The sequence below is a fragment of the Phalacrocorax aristotelis genome, chromosome 23 (genome assembly GCF_949628215.1).
Source record: "Phalacrocorax aristotelis chromosome 23, bGulAri2.1, whole genome shotgun sequence".
Taxonomy (NCBI): domain Eukaryota; kingdom Metazoa; phylum Chordata; class Aves; order Suliformes; family Phalacrocoracidae; genus Phalacrocorax; species Phalacrocorax aristotelis.
Genome location: NC_134298.1, coordinates 1,838,678 through 1,852,219, shown reverse-complemented (window position 1 = coordinate 1,852,219; position 13,542 = coordinate 1,838,678). Strand labels below are relative to the sequence as shown.

Genomic DNA, 13,542 nt, shown 5'->3' with positions numbered 1-13,542 from the left:
AAATGCAAAGGCACAAGTTTCAAATAAAAAGACAAACGTCCAACACTTGTTGCAGATTCTCTAACACCGAGTGTCTTCAAATCCAGCTTGTGCTTTTCTGAAAAGAACTGTTTGAGCCAATACAAATTAATTCCTCACCCTTGGGGTAAAAGGATCAAATTCAGTGGTCTCAGTACACAGCCCTGTGTGGCTTTGCAAGGGGGATTTTTTTTTTGCCCTGTACTTTGGGTTCATAAAGAGGGAAAGCCCATATGGTCTGTGTCTTGCTGTGATTCCTGCCATAATGGCCCTCTGCACTTATTGATAGTGGCTGCACTGACAGAGGCAGCAAAATGATGAGGATCTGCTTGGATCCAGCTGTCGTGTAAGGGGGGGGGCTTCTGGGAAATCAATATTCCTTATTTCCTCTCTAAACAGAAGTTAACTCCTTCATCAGCACTCAGTAAGATGCCCTTTAATTATCAGGTGATACACATGGTGGGACATAGGAGTACTGTATGTAACAAGTTTAAGCCAACTTTGTAATTTGAATATGACTTTATGATAACTGCAGACCACACATGAATCCCAGGGTCCCTAGTGCAGAGGATGGAGGAAGGACACTGGCTTCCCCCAAAACAGCTGTGCTGAACACCCTCCCAGTGCAATTGCATGTGATGCTGAAGTATTGCCCTTAAATTCAAAGAGCACTGAGGAAAGTTCCTCTGTCCCCAGTAAAAAGTTTTTTCAGTCCTACATCCTCTGCTGATCTGCTCTATTCCTTTCTGATCCAAACAAGCTTTCAAAGAAATTAGCTTTAAGCATTTTTAAGTGCTCTCCCTGCAATTCATGTTGCAGAAGCATCCAAAGTCTGCAGACACTAGTAGAAACCTGGGAGCTGCTCCCACCACCCCAGGTGACTGGCTAGGTACCTCCAATGCCCCAAAGTGTCTGTCTTCTTAGCACCTTGCTCAAAGTCTCAGCTGGGTTTTGAGTTCTGATGGCTCAAGAGCAGACACAAATTCTGATACAGGGCCCAGAGCAGCCCTGCGTATCAAGCTGGGCCAGTAGCATCTACAGCATCTCTAAGTATAGTATCCCTGGTCCAAACCTGGATCAGTCTACTGATCTATCACAGGCTTCCTGCATACCCTTTCCCTGTTCTTACCAGAGATAATTTGCTCTGGAGACAGCATCCTTGTTAGGCATTTCCAAAACTATAAACGCTATGTGTGCTACCAGCATGCATCTTGCTCTGCACACCCTGTTTGCACAGCTGCTGGCAAATTTTCCCCAGGTGGGCAAAGCCCTTTACATAGGAGATTGATGTCTTTTTGGTCAGGACTTTGGTTGTCTCCTCTTAGCTCGTGCAGACGGACCATGGAGCCAGGAGTGTGGGGCTGTGAGTTGCCGTGTCTCTCATAAGAGCATGCCAGGCATCTGTATGTGCTGGAACAACAGCTCATCATAGATGTTGGTGCAGATCTGAGGAAGATCCATGCTTTTTTTGGATCTCCTGTAGAGAAGCAGACATTAATTTCCCACAAGAGCATGGAGAGCACTAGGCACCGTGACTGAGAAAGGGCTATGGCAAAATTATGTCCTGGGTAGGACGTCCTGCAACTTGCACTAAATTCCTGTTGCATTTTTTTGGACTGAGGAGAGCCATAAGTAAAAGAAAATTAATTCCTGATCCTCAGGGATGTTCCTCATTGTACAAATACAAACTGTCTCTAGTTGCACAGAATTATGCAGTAGCCAAAATCACTCCAGTTCTTCAAAAGCATGTTGCTTCTTGCAGGGGCCTGGCACCAAGAGGCACGAGAGATGGTCTAGATGTGGTTGAAAATTTCAGTTGACCCTCACAGTGCTGATAGTTAAAGAAATAATGAAATTCAGATGCAGTGTCAAACACAGAAGGAAGAGACAGAAGAAAGATCAAGATATTGGCTGGTTGTTAAATGACTTGTGCACAGGAGTTTTAATCTCACAGCATAATGAGAAGATAACCTCCTCATTGCCAGCAGCTCTTTTCAGAGGCAGAATTAACATGCTGCTGGACATCGTGGTGTCATAAGAGAGAAACATTGGGAACGAACTGGCAAAAGTAAGAAATGCCAAGGCTGGAAGAAGGTGGTTATAAAACCACTCAGGCTGTCAGCATTAATCAATATTAATTTCTCTGTGACAATGAGATATTGTAAGGTGGTACCTGTGTGTAAAGTAGGATCATCAGATTATAACTGCATTTGATAAATGGTTTTAAATGACCTCTAGAAAAGAATAGTAAAACATCCAGAAAATCCTGATTTAACAGATAGGAAGAAACAATTGGAATGTGTAATGTGACTGCGATAACGCAATTTAAGAACTTCCCATACCCCCTCAGCTTGGGGTCTATGACTTGTGCCTGGTTAAAAACCAAATATGAATATTTCTCATATTAAAAGAGCACATGAATAGCACCAGTTTCAGCAGCTAGATATGAGGAACAACACCTTCAGCTCTAGAAGGTTATGGAGAAAATCCTCTTGGAAGCCCTGTCCAGGCACATCAAGGACAAGAGGGTGACTGGGAACAGCCAGCATGGATTTACCAAAGGTAAATTGTGCCTGACCAGTCTGCTAGCTTTCTGTGATGCAGGGACAGCAGTGGATGTTATTTACCTCAGCTTTAACAAGACCAGTATCTCTGTGGAAAAACAGATGAAATGCTTACTAGGCAGATGGACTGAAAGGTGGGTGGGCCACTGGGCTGGAAGGTCAATGGCTCAAGGTCTAACTGGCAGGTGGTTATGATAGGTTGGAAAGCAGGCCAGGTATTCAGCAAGAGAAATGTATTGATGGGCACTTCATGAACCTCAGCAAAAGCAGATGCAAAGTCCTGCTTCTGCATGCAACAGGGCAGGTTTGGGGCTGACTCACTAGAATGCAGCTTTGCGGAAAAGGACTAGAGGATCCTGGCGGGCAACAGCTTGAACAGGAGCCCCTTGTGTCCATGCAGGGAAAAAAAGGTCGACTGCATCCTGTGGCTGCATTAGAAAGACAGTAACTAGGACATCAATGGATGTGACTTTTTCCCCTCTACTCAGCACTTATGAGACCACATGTGGAATCCCATGTCCAGTTCATGGCTTGCTAGGACAGGCAAGACATGGACATACAGGTGGAAGTCTAGTGGAGACCATCATGATGGTCAGGGTGCTGCTTTGAGTAGGCCCTCCAGATAAGAGGCCGACAGATGATCCTTTTGGCCTAAATTATTCTGTGATACAATGATTCAATGAGCACTGCAAAAGCCTGGTGTGCTCCCCCACTCAGACTGCAGCTGTGAAGTTCATAGTGATACGTGCTTTTCTCCAAACTGTAGAAATCTAAAAGCTAGTTGTCAAAATTGCAGCTGGTTGTGCTGGTCCCTCCTCCAGTTTATAGAGAAGAGGCACCTACAGGAGGTTACTTTCCATGGCACTCCATGAAAAGTACCTGGATCTGGAGGCTGACACACCTCCATTGATGCCTCATTGATTGATTTACATTGAAAAGATGTCTTGCTTAGGGAACTGACCTTTAGGTGTCCCTGTTATGGCCATCTCCACCTAAGGTAGTCACTGAGGCTCCCTTCATAACAAATAGAGAAAATTATGCACTTTTAGAACACGATCCACTGACTTGTTTTGCCTGTTTGCCTCTGGATGAGGTTCTCTGGACTGCAGTCTAGACATGCGGTCCAGACACTTGGTTTTAAATTGTGCCTACACATGTGTCTCAGATGGCTCCTACTGACTTTTCATCCCCACCAGAGCTGGACGAGGCTGCAAGCACAAACCATGAACGGTGCTTTTAAAAGGTAAGCAGGAAAAGCCAACATACCGTTAGGAAAGCCACAGGGATGTTTCTCACACAAGCTAGCACAGCAACGTGTACCTTACCCATAGCAATGCCCTGTGAAAGCCAGAAGCCTGCCCACTATTTACAGAGCAACTCAGAAAAGCTCTTTTGGAAGCCTTGAATGTCACGGACTGTGCTATTTATTTCTCATTGCTCAGGGAGGGTTTGACTATAACAGTAATAATGATGCCCAGTAAACAGACTCACCCAGGGATAAGTTGGGTCCCACTGTTGGTGGTACCACTATCAGGACCACCACAGTACCTGCGTCTCTGCACACATAAATGCTTGAGCAGGTAAATGATGAGGGTAAGTGAAGCGGCATTTGAGCTTCTCGGTGACAAGGGACTTTTCTGTTAATATAAGAGCAGATTCAGAGGATGAGACATGGAATGGATGGAGTTAAATGAGTCCAGCAGGTAAGCATTGCACTCTGCCTTGCAATCCTAGACATTGTGTGGGTGAGTAAAAGGACTAAAGAGCATTTAAATCATCTCCTCATTGGCCTACGTGGAGCTGCAAAACATCTGTATAGGTGATGGAGGAGCAAAGATGTTTTGGGATTGGAGCATCTGACGTATGAGGAGAGGCTGTGAGAGCTGGGACTGTGTAGCCAGGAGAAAAGCAAGCCCTGGAGAGATCGTGTCAATGTACATAAATACCTTGTGGGAGAGAGCAGAGGAGATGCAGCCGGAGTCCCGTGAGTGGTATCCAGTGACAGGACAAGGGGCAATGAGAACAAACTGAAACACGTGAAGTTCTGTCTGAACATATGAAAACTCTTTTTTACTGTGAGGGTGGCTGAACACTGGAACAGGTTACCTAGAGAGCTTGTGGAGACTTCATTCTTGGAGATAATAATAACCCAAATGGGTGCAGACCTGGGCAAGCTGCTCTATTTGACCCTGCTTTGAGCAGGCAAGTTGACTTAGATGATCTCCAGAGGTCACTTCCAACCTCAGGTTTCCTTGATTCTGTGACAAAATACTTAGTTCTTTGGCAACACACCACGGATTTAATGCTGAAGGACAAAAAGCTGGGGCTTTTGGAACAGATCTGACTGATACACTTCTGGGATTCATCACACTAAGAGGGGAGGATGGAGAGACACATGGCAGGGTGGCAGGGGGGAAGAGTGCAAGGAGAAAAAGGATGTCCTAGATGGTTTGAATGCCACTGCCATGAAGACAATGATCCTTGCAACCACTCCTTCCTGTTTGCCTGGTTGAGCTTTCTTAGACAGTTGGGAGCTGGAATTGTTATCTGTCTATCCAGAGCCAGCATAACTGCTAGGGCAGTTCTTATCTCCCTCCCCATCTCGCATTTCTCCTCTGTGGTCTCCCTGGCCACTACTGAGGTGGGAATTAGTAAGGCAAAAATCTCAAACTTCTTAACCTCAAGCTTTTTTAGCACCTGGCCTAGAAAGCCTCTTGTTTCCAATTTGGGTACTGTCACCCAACATCACCTGCTGAAAACCCAACCCTAAAAGCCATTCTCTTTCTGGTGGGAGAATGCCTCATCCCAGAAACGTCTTCTGTTCACAATCCCTTCACTCAGTCACCGCTTTCTTCTTCCATAAACCTCCTACTCCTGGACTTTCCTCTGTCCCTTGATCTGTTACGCATTGCAACCCTCTTGCCTCCTATTGTAATCTTAATGATCCCTCCTTTTCTCATGTCACCCACACCTCTGCTTTTCCATCCCCAACCATCCCTCCCTCTCCTCCTCTGCCTCCAAGCCCTATTCCAGGTACTGAAAGGTTTCTTCTTCTACCTCCTGGTCTTCATGTATCTCTTGCTGTTTGTGTCATAAGCCATATCCCCTCTCTTTAAACTCCAACTCTCTCCCCAGCTCTGTTTTTCTCTCCTGAGTCATTTGATGCACTTTATCCACAGCTGTCCTGCCCATGTCCTTGGAGGGACAGCCTGACCCCATGTCGTTTGCTGCTGTCCACCCTCTTGGCAGTCTCCATATTGCCTTTACTACCTTGAGACCAGCCTCTGCATGATCCTGACCTCCACATCCATCGTGCTCGGCGCTTCCACACTATCGCATCACCAGCCACTCTCTGTCCTTGTGGTCCTTTTTCCTCATTGTTGGGTGACTGCCGCTTCCTCCCCAGACCTACTTCTGCTTTCTGAGCTGGGCAATTCTAAGCCCTGGCAAAGGCCAATTCCAGCCCCGCTGGTGGGACAATTGTCTTTCCCCACCTGCTTGACCATGGGGTGCATGAGTGGGCAGCAAGCGGCACAATTAGCTCACCCCAAATCTTGTGTAACTTCCCGAGGTTTTTCCTCAACCAATCCAATCAGCCAATGTTCACATTTGCATATGGTTTTCATATTACCCCACTGACCAGGCTTTGCTGATGGTGACCACGCCGCCTGCTGGGCCCTAGAAGCACCTTCCTCACTGCAGTGCGGGAACAAGGCAGTCCCCGGAGCAGAGCAGGACAGGAGGGGTGTGTGGAGATGGGTAATTGCTGCAGCACTGATGGCCTTGCAGCCTGCTGGTGGCATGAATGATTGCTAGGGAGGACCTGCATGGTCCTCAGACCAGACTGGGTGTGATGCATGTTCCAGCCGAGACCTTAGGATCCCAAGTGGCCTTGCAGAGAAGACCCTCTCCCAGCCCAGACAGTGAAGGGACCTTTGTCAAATCCCCCTCTCAGTTTGTGGGACTGCCCAGCCAGAAAGCAGAGAGTGGGATGAGCTGATCACCTGCACCGAGACCAGGTCCCTCTAATGTCAGAAGCCCTTTGCCTGAGGAGTCCCCACAACAAAGGGCTTCATAACAGAGCAGGCAGATCCCTCTAGATTACTATAATTTCCCCTTGTCTGAGCATGGTGTTGAGCAAACGAAGCTGCTGTTGCATCCCTTACATTATCTCTCTGCCCACTGGCGTGTGGATTAGTGTTGCTGCAGCAACAGCACTTTTGTAAGATGAGCCCATTCTGGGAGAGCTGCTCCAGTTTGGGTGACTCAGGGCTCTGTCATGGGCTTGAAAGTGATTTGGCATCTGCCTCCACCCCTTTGTCTTGGCATCGCACACAGTTCAGCTCTGACTTATTTGCTAGCAAATGCTGGAAGGATGGGGGGGGGGGCAGGGCTTGGGAGCTGGAGTCTGCTTCTCTTCCTAACGAACGCAGCCTGAATTAAGTTGCTGACAAGGGTGTGTGTCCAGGAACTGGACTCCTTTATTGTTTCGTGTATCAGATATAAATGTTATGTTCAGTAATGCCTGGTCAAAGCAATGTCACTCTCAGTTTAGAAAACACAATCAAGTGATTTGCCATGGGAGAGAATCTATTCTGCAGGGACTGTGATAATATTATTCGCCCAGGAATTTACATAGATGCATATGATTTGCATATGCAAATGAAGGCTTCCAGGCTGTGGCTGCAATAAACACAGCAACATTTTCAGCACTGCAAAACCTTTCCTCTAAAGAGAGAGAGAGAAAGACGCTGAAATTTGCTTGGACATTTGCTCACACCAAATCGCCGAGTAGTGGCAGGGCTGCAGATTTGCATATGGACCATGTACAACTAAGGCCACCTCATTTGTTAGTGCTGCTGCCCCCTCGCCAACCCTCCCACTGCCAGTCCTGTCTGCGAGGCATTCCCAGCAAAGGACTAACCCACCTCTTGGATTCACCTTCCTTTCCTGCCTCCTTCCCCAGTGCTGGTGCTGATGGAGGGAAGTATTTCCTACCAGGGAGAAGGAAGTGATGGGACACTCACTCCAGGATGGAGCATCACAGAAATGGAGGGAAGGAAAAGTGACCTCTCCACCCAGGCCAGCAGGGTTGCTGGTCATCCCCTGTTGGCCAGCCAAGCTGTGCCCACATGCCTCCACTTTGGGTGCCACTTTGGAGAGGCCATGGTTGTAGCTAACCTCAGTAAGTGGTTAGTGCCAACTATCTGGAGATCACCCACTATGAGCCACCAAATTTGGCACTGAAAAACATCTGTCCAATGCTCAGATGTTATGGGACCATCCAGTCGAACACCATGGATGAGAATTACTACATCCATCCAGCCGTCCCATAATTCAGGTTGTGATCTAAGACGGATGCCTGGAGTGTCTCTCTTTGGTGAGTCCTTCACTGTGCCCTGAGACCAGGATTGAAGATAACAGGTGATTCTGCTCCTATAAACAACCTGAGGTTATCCCAAAAAGGGCTTACCCTGGCTTAGGAGGAGGTAGGGGGTGCCATGGTCTTGTACTGAGCTTGGTGCTGCCCATCCTGGGCAGTACACCTGAGACTAAGGTACCCAGTTCTGTCTCATCTGGATGAACTGGATCTTAAAGTGGTTTTTGTCAGCTCCAATATAGAAAAGCTAAACTGAATCTTCTGGAAACTAGATCTAGAATTAGTCCTGGTTGGTTTATCGTGGTGAAAAATTATGCCTCTGCATCCTCTTTCCACAGAGAGCAAAGCAGTACTCAGAGAGGAGGGGTACTGGGCTCCAGAAAGATCTGAGACACAAACTCCAATGAATATTGCAGAAAATACTGAACCAGCTGGATCTGCTCCAAAGGTCAATGTAGCCAGTGTTCTGCCTTCTTCATAAGTAATCTCACCTATGCACACCATGAGAAACAAGGCAAGGGTAAAAGAGGTTTTTGCCCTGTATATGCGGGTTCCAGCAGTGATGGGCTGTGGGATTTCCTGAGTTGAAGATGAGCACTAGACTATCATGCTTAAGGACTACCAAAGGCATGAGTCTCAGTTATCTTCTCCAAGCCACTTCTCACTCCATGGTATACATAACCTCCACAGTGCTTCCTAGGAACAAGTTCCACAATCTACTTACACACTTTCAGTTCCTTTTAAACCCAAGGGCCAATAATTTCATCAGGGAGCAGCAACAAGCCTTTGAACAAATTTAAAATGAAATAGTTTGTGTGGTAGCCCTTGGGCCAGTCCAGACAGGACAAGAGGTAAGAAATGTGCTTTACACCCTCCAAATGAAAAAGAGATATTGGCAGCACATGAAGGAGTTTGAGCCACTTGAGAAGAGGTTGGCACTGAAGCACAGTTCCGCTTGGCACCGCGATGGCTGGTGCCGGGCTGGATGCTCAACGGGAGTGTCCCTTCTGCGCATCAGCCAACTGACGCTACATGGAGTAAGTGGCTCGCACTGATCGCGCAATGGGCTTGGGTGAGAAACCCTGATGACCCGGGAATCCTGGAAGTGATCACAGACTGCCCAGAAGGCAGGGGAGGTGAGCCATGCTGAAGGGGCCCCATGGTATGATAAGCTACCAACTAACCAAGAAGCTGGGGGAAGAAGGAGGAAGTGGGGATGTTTGGAGTTACGGCGTTTGTCTTCCCATGTCATCATGCCACATGTGATGGAGCCCTGTTTTTAGCCCTGCTAAATACCTGCCTGCTGATGGGAAGTAATGAATGGATTCTTTATTTTGCTTTGCTTATGTGTGCAGCTTTTGCTTTATCTATTAAACTGTCTTTATCTCAGCCCATGAGTTTTCTTACTTTTATCCTTCCGATCCTTTCCTGATCACACTGGCAGGGAGCGAGCAGCTGTGTGGTGCTTTGCTGCCTACCTGGGTTAACCCACAACAGGCTCCTATATCCTGATCCTATATCCTGAGAAATAAACATATATTCCAAGACACGCTCTTGTCATTATTCATGACCTGTAAACTCCATATTGGATTAACTCATAATTATCTTTCTCCAAGCTGCAAATCTAAACTAAGTATTATCTCCTCTGAAGCCATTCAACATTTCTGTTTCCTTGTTGCTGTTGTCTTTATGTTTTTCTCATTTTATACAACATTTTTTGGGAAATCTGTGGTCAGATTGCAAACAGACCTCAGGATGCATAAGCCTTGGACTGAAACAGTGGCATGCTATGCTGATATTTTTTGTTTTGAGAAGAAATCCAGCAACAGATCCTAACAGACCTTTCTATCACCTGTCAGCCAACATGTCCCCAAAAATCTGGGCAAGGTGGTGAGCAGTAAGGTGCGAAGCTTGTGGATGTTGTGCAGTTCTATGTGTTGATTATTGAGCACTGAACTACCAGCTGCAAAGAGCTGTTCATAATAAAGTCAATTTCCAAGGTGGTTTTGATAGAAAGTCTAACCTATATCAGTGTTGTGCAGATCTTGGATCCTTTTCCCAATTTGCATTACTTCACAGACATTTGCAATTAATCTGCCTTTTTATTGTCGAGTGTTATCCATTCCTGTCTTCTGTGGTCACCTTTGTGTTGGACCATCCTGAGCAATGGATATTTGCAAACTTCATCACATCACTGCAATCCTTTTCAATACGTAGGACAGTGCGTGTCCTTGCAAAACTCTACTGTCAACGCCTTACCAATGTTTAAAAATTACCTTTCCATATTTTTAAACAAATAGTCGATTTAGAGTCATGGGAGATATCATTTCCTCATAGAGTTTTTGCTCAGGAACACAGAAGAATAAATCTGAACAATTATGTCTGTTCTTAAAGATTTGGTTATTGCCCAGTGATTTCGCCCAGAAATTTCTTCTTTCTAATCATTGGGGACCTGGCTTTTTTTTTTTTTTTTTCTGGTCAATACCAGCTATATTGGGCTTAACTGAGTTCAAAGCATCCTGGGGGAATGGGTGGAGGGATGGGGACCCTCTATGAGGTGATATAATGTGTAAGGCCAGGCAGAACTGGGCTGTTGACTTCTTACTGATAATTCATTAGTGATACCCTGGAGCCTGATATGGCTCAAGAAACAAAGGCTGAAAACACAACCTCAAAGTAGATGTTATTTGAACATCTACATCCTTTTGTACAGAAATTTTTTTATGTAATTCATTGCAATACTCTTTGGAGATTTTTTACACCCAGTTGTTCATTTCTCATGGGTTACCAGCAAGCCTTAACTGCAATATTCAAAACCACATCAGAAAGCTGTTTTTTCCAGTTCATGTATAGTTTCTACCCATGCAGCAAAACCTACAAATATCTAATAGCCAAGGTCTCAAGGCTCGAAGTAGAACTCAAGTGTTTTCTCCACTAAAACCTAATACATGGACAAGTCTCACCAGCTGTCACCAAGCCATGTTTCACAGTCCAGCTCTCTGAACGCTGGGTTACAGGGCTGCTGGACTGAATGGAATAAGAGAAGCACAACTAAAACTCGAGCAGGATTGGACATCAAAGACACCAGGCTCGTAGACCATTAAGATCATGGATGCTGTATTGAGCCAGGCTACCTGGATTGGCCTAAACAAAAGTAGTTATTGCAGTGCAGGTGAGTAGAGTAGCACTAGTACTAGTGGTATGGCAGGAGACACCGCCGTGGCAATGCATGTCTGCCTCGGCTCTGGAAAGAGCTGTGCTTATAGGCACCAGAGCTAAACGGAGTAACATAATTTTTGAACCTCTGGGGACATTAATCTGTGTCCTGTGGGTAAAAAAGACTGATTTTCAAGAATTTTAAGAACTAGACCATTTAGCATGTAGATGATAGTGCTATCCCCAGTGTGTCTCCCCATTGTCTGGCTGTTTCTAATTCTCCTTGTGTGTGCCTTTGTGAAAGCTCTCCTTTATCTGATCGAAGGTTGAATAAGAGTTGCCCCCAAGGTATGAGACCACCATTCATGATAAGATCGTGAAGTCTGCAGACATGGCCCCAGCAGGCATGGGATGAGACTCCTTCAGGGGTTTTGGTAGACCTTGTCTCCAAAACTGTGACCCTGAATATTGCACCACTGTTGCCTTAGTTTGAGGCAAAGGCTCCCTTTTTCTAAGAGCTTATATCAGCTCCCAGACTCTCCTAGCTTTCTCACTTAACCAAACAGAAGCAACAGGCCATGCCCCACAAAAGCCACAAAGGAGATTGTTTCTGGAGATCTTATTTTTAGGAGATTTACAGGAAAAATGAGCAAACCGAAATGAAAAGCCAGTGTACTACATAAACTGCTTGTCAAACAGAAATCAGATGGATTTTGTTTAAAACTTATTGAAGGTGATTTGGTTGTTGCCAAAGATAATGAGGGCAGAGGACATATAATGCAATAATCAGAATTTTAAAAGTCAAACAAAAATCTTTTGCAATAATGAAAACAAAAGAAGAACATATCTACTGAAAGCATCAGCAATCATGGGAAGCACATATTAGGAAATCAGGTGAAAGACCTGATTCCCTCAGTGATGAGGGAATTGCAAGGCTGAGGCATGGGATATCTGGGCTGGAGGCTGAAACAGTGACTCCTCCAAGAAAATAAATAATTTTGTGAGGTTTGCAGGTAAGTCTGGACCCAGCTGTATTGTACGTGCAGCTGATGGGAGTCATCTGATGGACTGCAGATGTTTCAGCTCAGACCACTGTCCTGGTTGGCCACCACAGCCCAAGGAGCAGAATAGGCACTCATCTCATTTTAGACCTCTGCAAGTAAAATCCATGCTGCAAATGCGCCATTGTCAGTAAGGCAGGTGGCTAAGATGAAACTACCTGCGCTGCAGATATCTCCAGTGGGAGGAGAGGAATAAGGAGTAAGGAGGTGAGAGTCACTTGTTAGAACTCCAATGGAGCTGTGGAAATCCCCTGTGACGGTTTTCAAGGATCACTGCAAATTTCTTAATTATAATTCTTCACAATTGCTAGAAAGTAACTGCAGGAAAACGGGATGTCTATGAGACATAGAAGTGGGATCAGGATAAAAAATAAATAATTAATCAGTTAACACTAACCCTTTCTGTTTTAAACTTGGACAGTCTATTTGCTGAAAAGTTTGAGGAAGATCTCCAGCGTCTGAGCAATGTGATGCCAGAGTGGCTCAGGGAAAGTGTTTCTCATTGAGAAATGAAAGGTGCAAGTACTGGGAAAGGTGCCAGTTAGTCTTGATTAGATTTGTAATCTTAATTAAAACCAGACAGGTTCAGAGAATTGTGAAAAAGACAAATTAGCAAATTAGCACATCAGGAAACCTATCTTTAGAAAAGGAATTAGAAAGAATTTGGCTCCTTTATCGTAGCAAATTTGCTTATCAAAGCATAGTTGTTTCATGTTTTCAAAGATGGCAAAGCAACTACACTAACAGCCCTGGGGATCAATATTTTTGTTGTTACAGGGTAAATATTCAATTTTTCAAGGCTGTGCTGTGGAAGCCCTTTCAGCCAAGGATGGCTCACTGTTTCTTTCTTAGGTGACAGTGGAAGTTTTCTTCACTAACATGTATCAGCACCAGCCTATTTGTCTACTAGATATGCTGGATGGACATGTGGTCTGGAAACAGGCATCCTCTAGCTAGGGTAATGTGTTAGACAAGGGAGATGAGATATATTTGTAAAGGACCACTGTCTTACCCAGTGGTTTGAAAATACCTTCTGTTTTGGGGTTAGTTTGGGATTTTTAAGGAGTCCTGGCTATACTCCTAGTGAGAGTAAACAGTAAGAAACACAGTGCTCCTGGGCTGGAAGAGGTGGGGACCCTCAATATATTCCTCATCCTAAGCTTTCTTTCCAGGTATTATTATAGGAAAAGCTGTAAATTCACAGACAGCGTTAAAAAGGCACCAAGTGTTAATCATAACATAATGTTTCCCAGCCTGTGCCCCATGTTCAGTCCTGAGATGTGGTTTTCACCATGTCACACTCCTGATATAGTCTTCATCCTGAAACTTCCATTAAACAATCTTAAATAATATTGCCTGGTAC

General features: G+C 45.3%; 1 protein-coding gene across 1 annotated transcript in view; it reads right to left on the bottom strand.

The window, feature by feature from the left end:
• Nucleotides 1-5,893, bottom strand: part of WNT3 (Wnt family member 3) — a 34,746-nt gene extending 28,853 nt beyond the window's left edge. Inside the window, exon 1 of the mRNA XM_075117340.1 lies at nucleotides 5,853-5,893. Within this exon, the coding sequence (XP_074973441.1) occupies nucleotides 5,853-5,893 (41 nt within the window). The remainder of the gene's footprint in view (nucleotides 1-5,852) is intronic.
• Nucleotides 5,894-13,542: the final 7,649 nt, after the last annotated feature.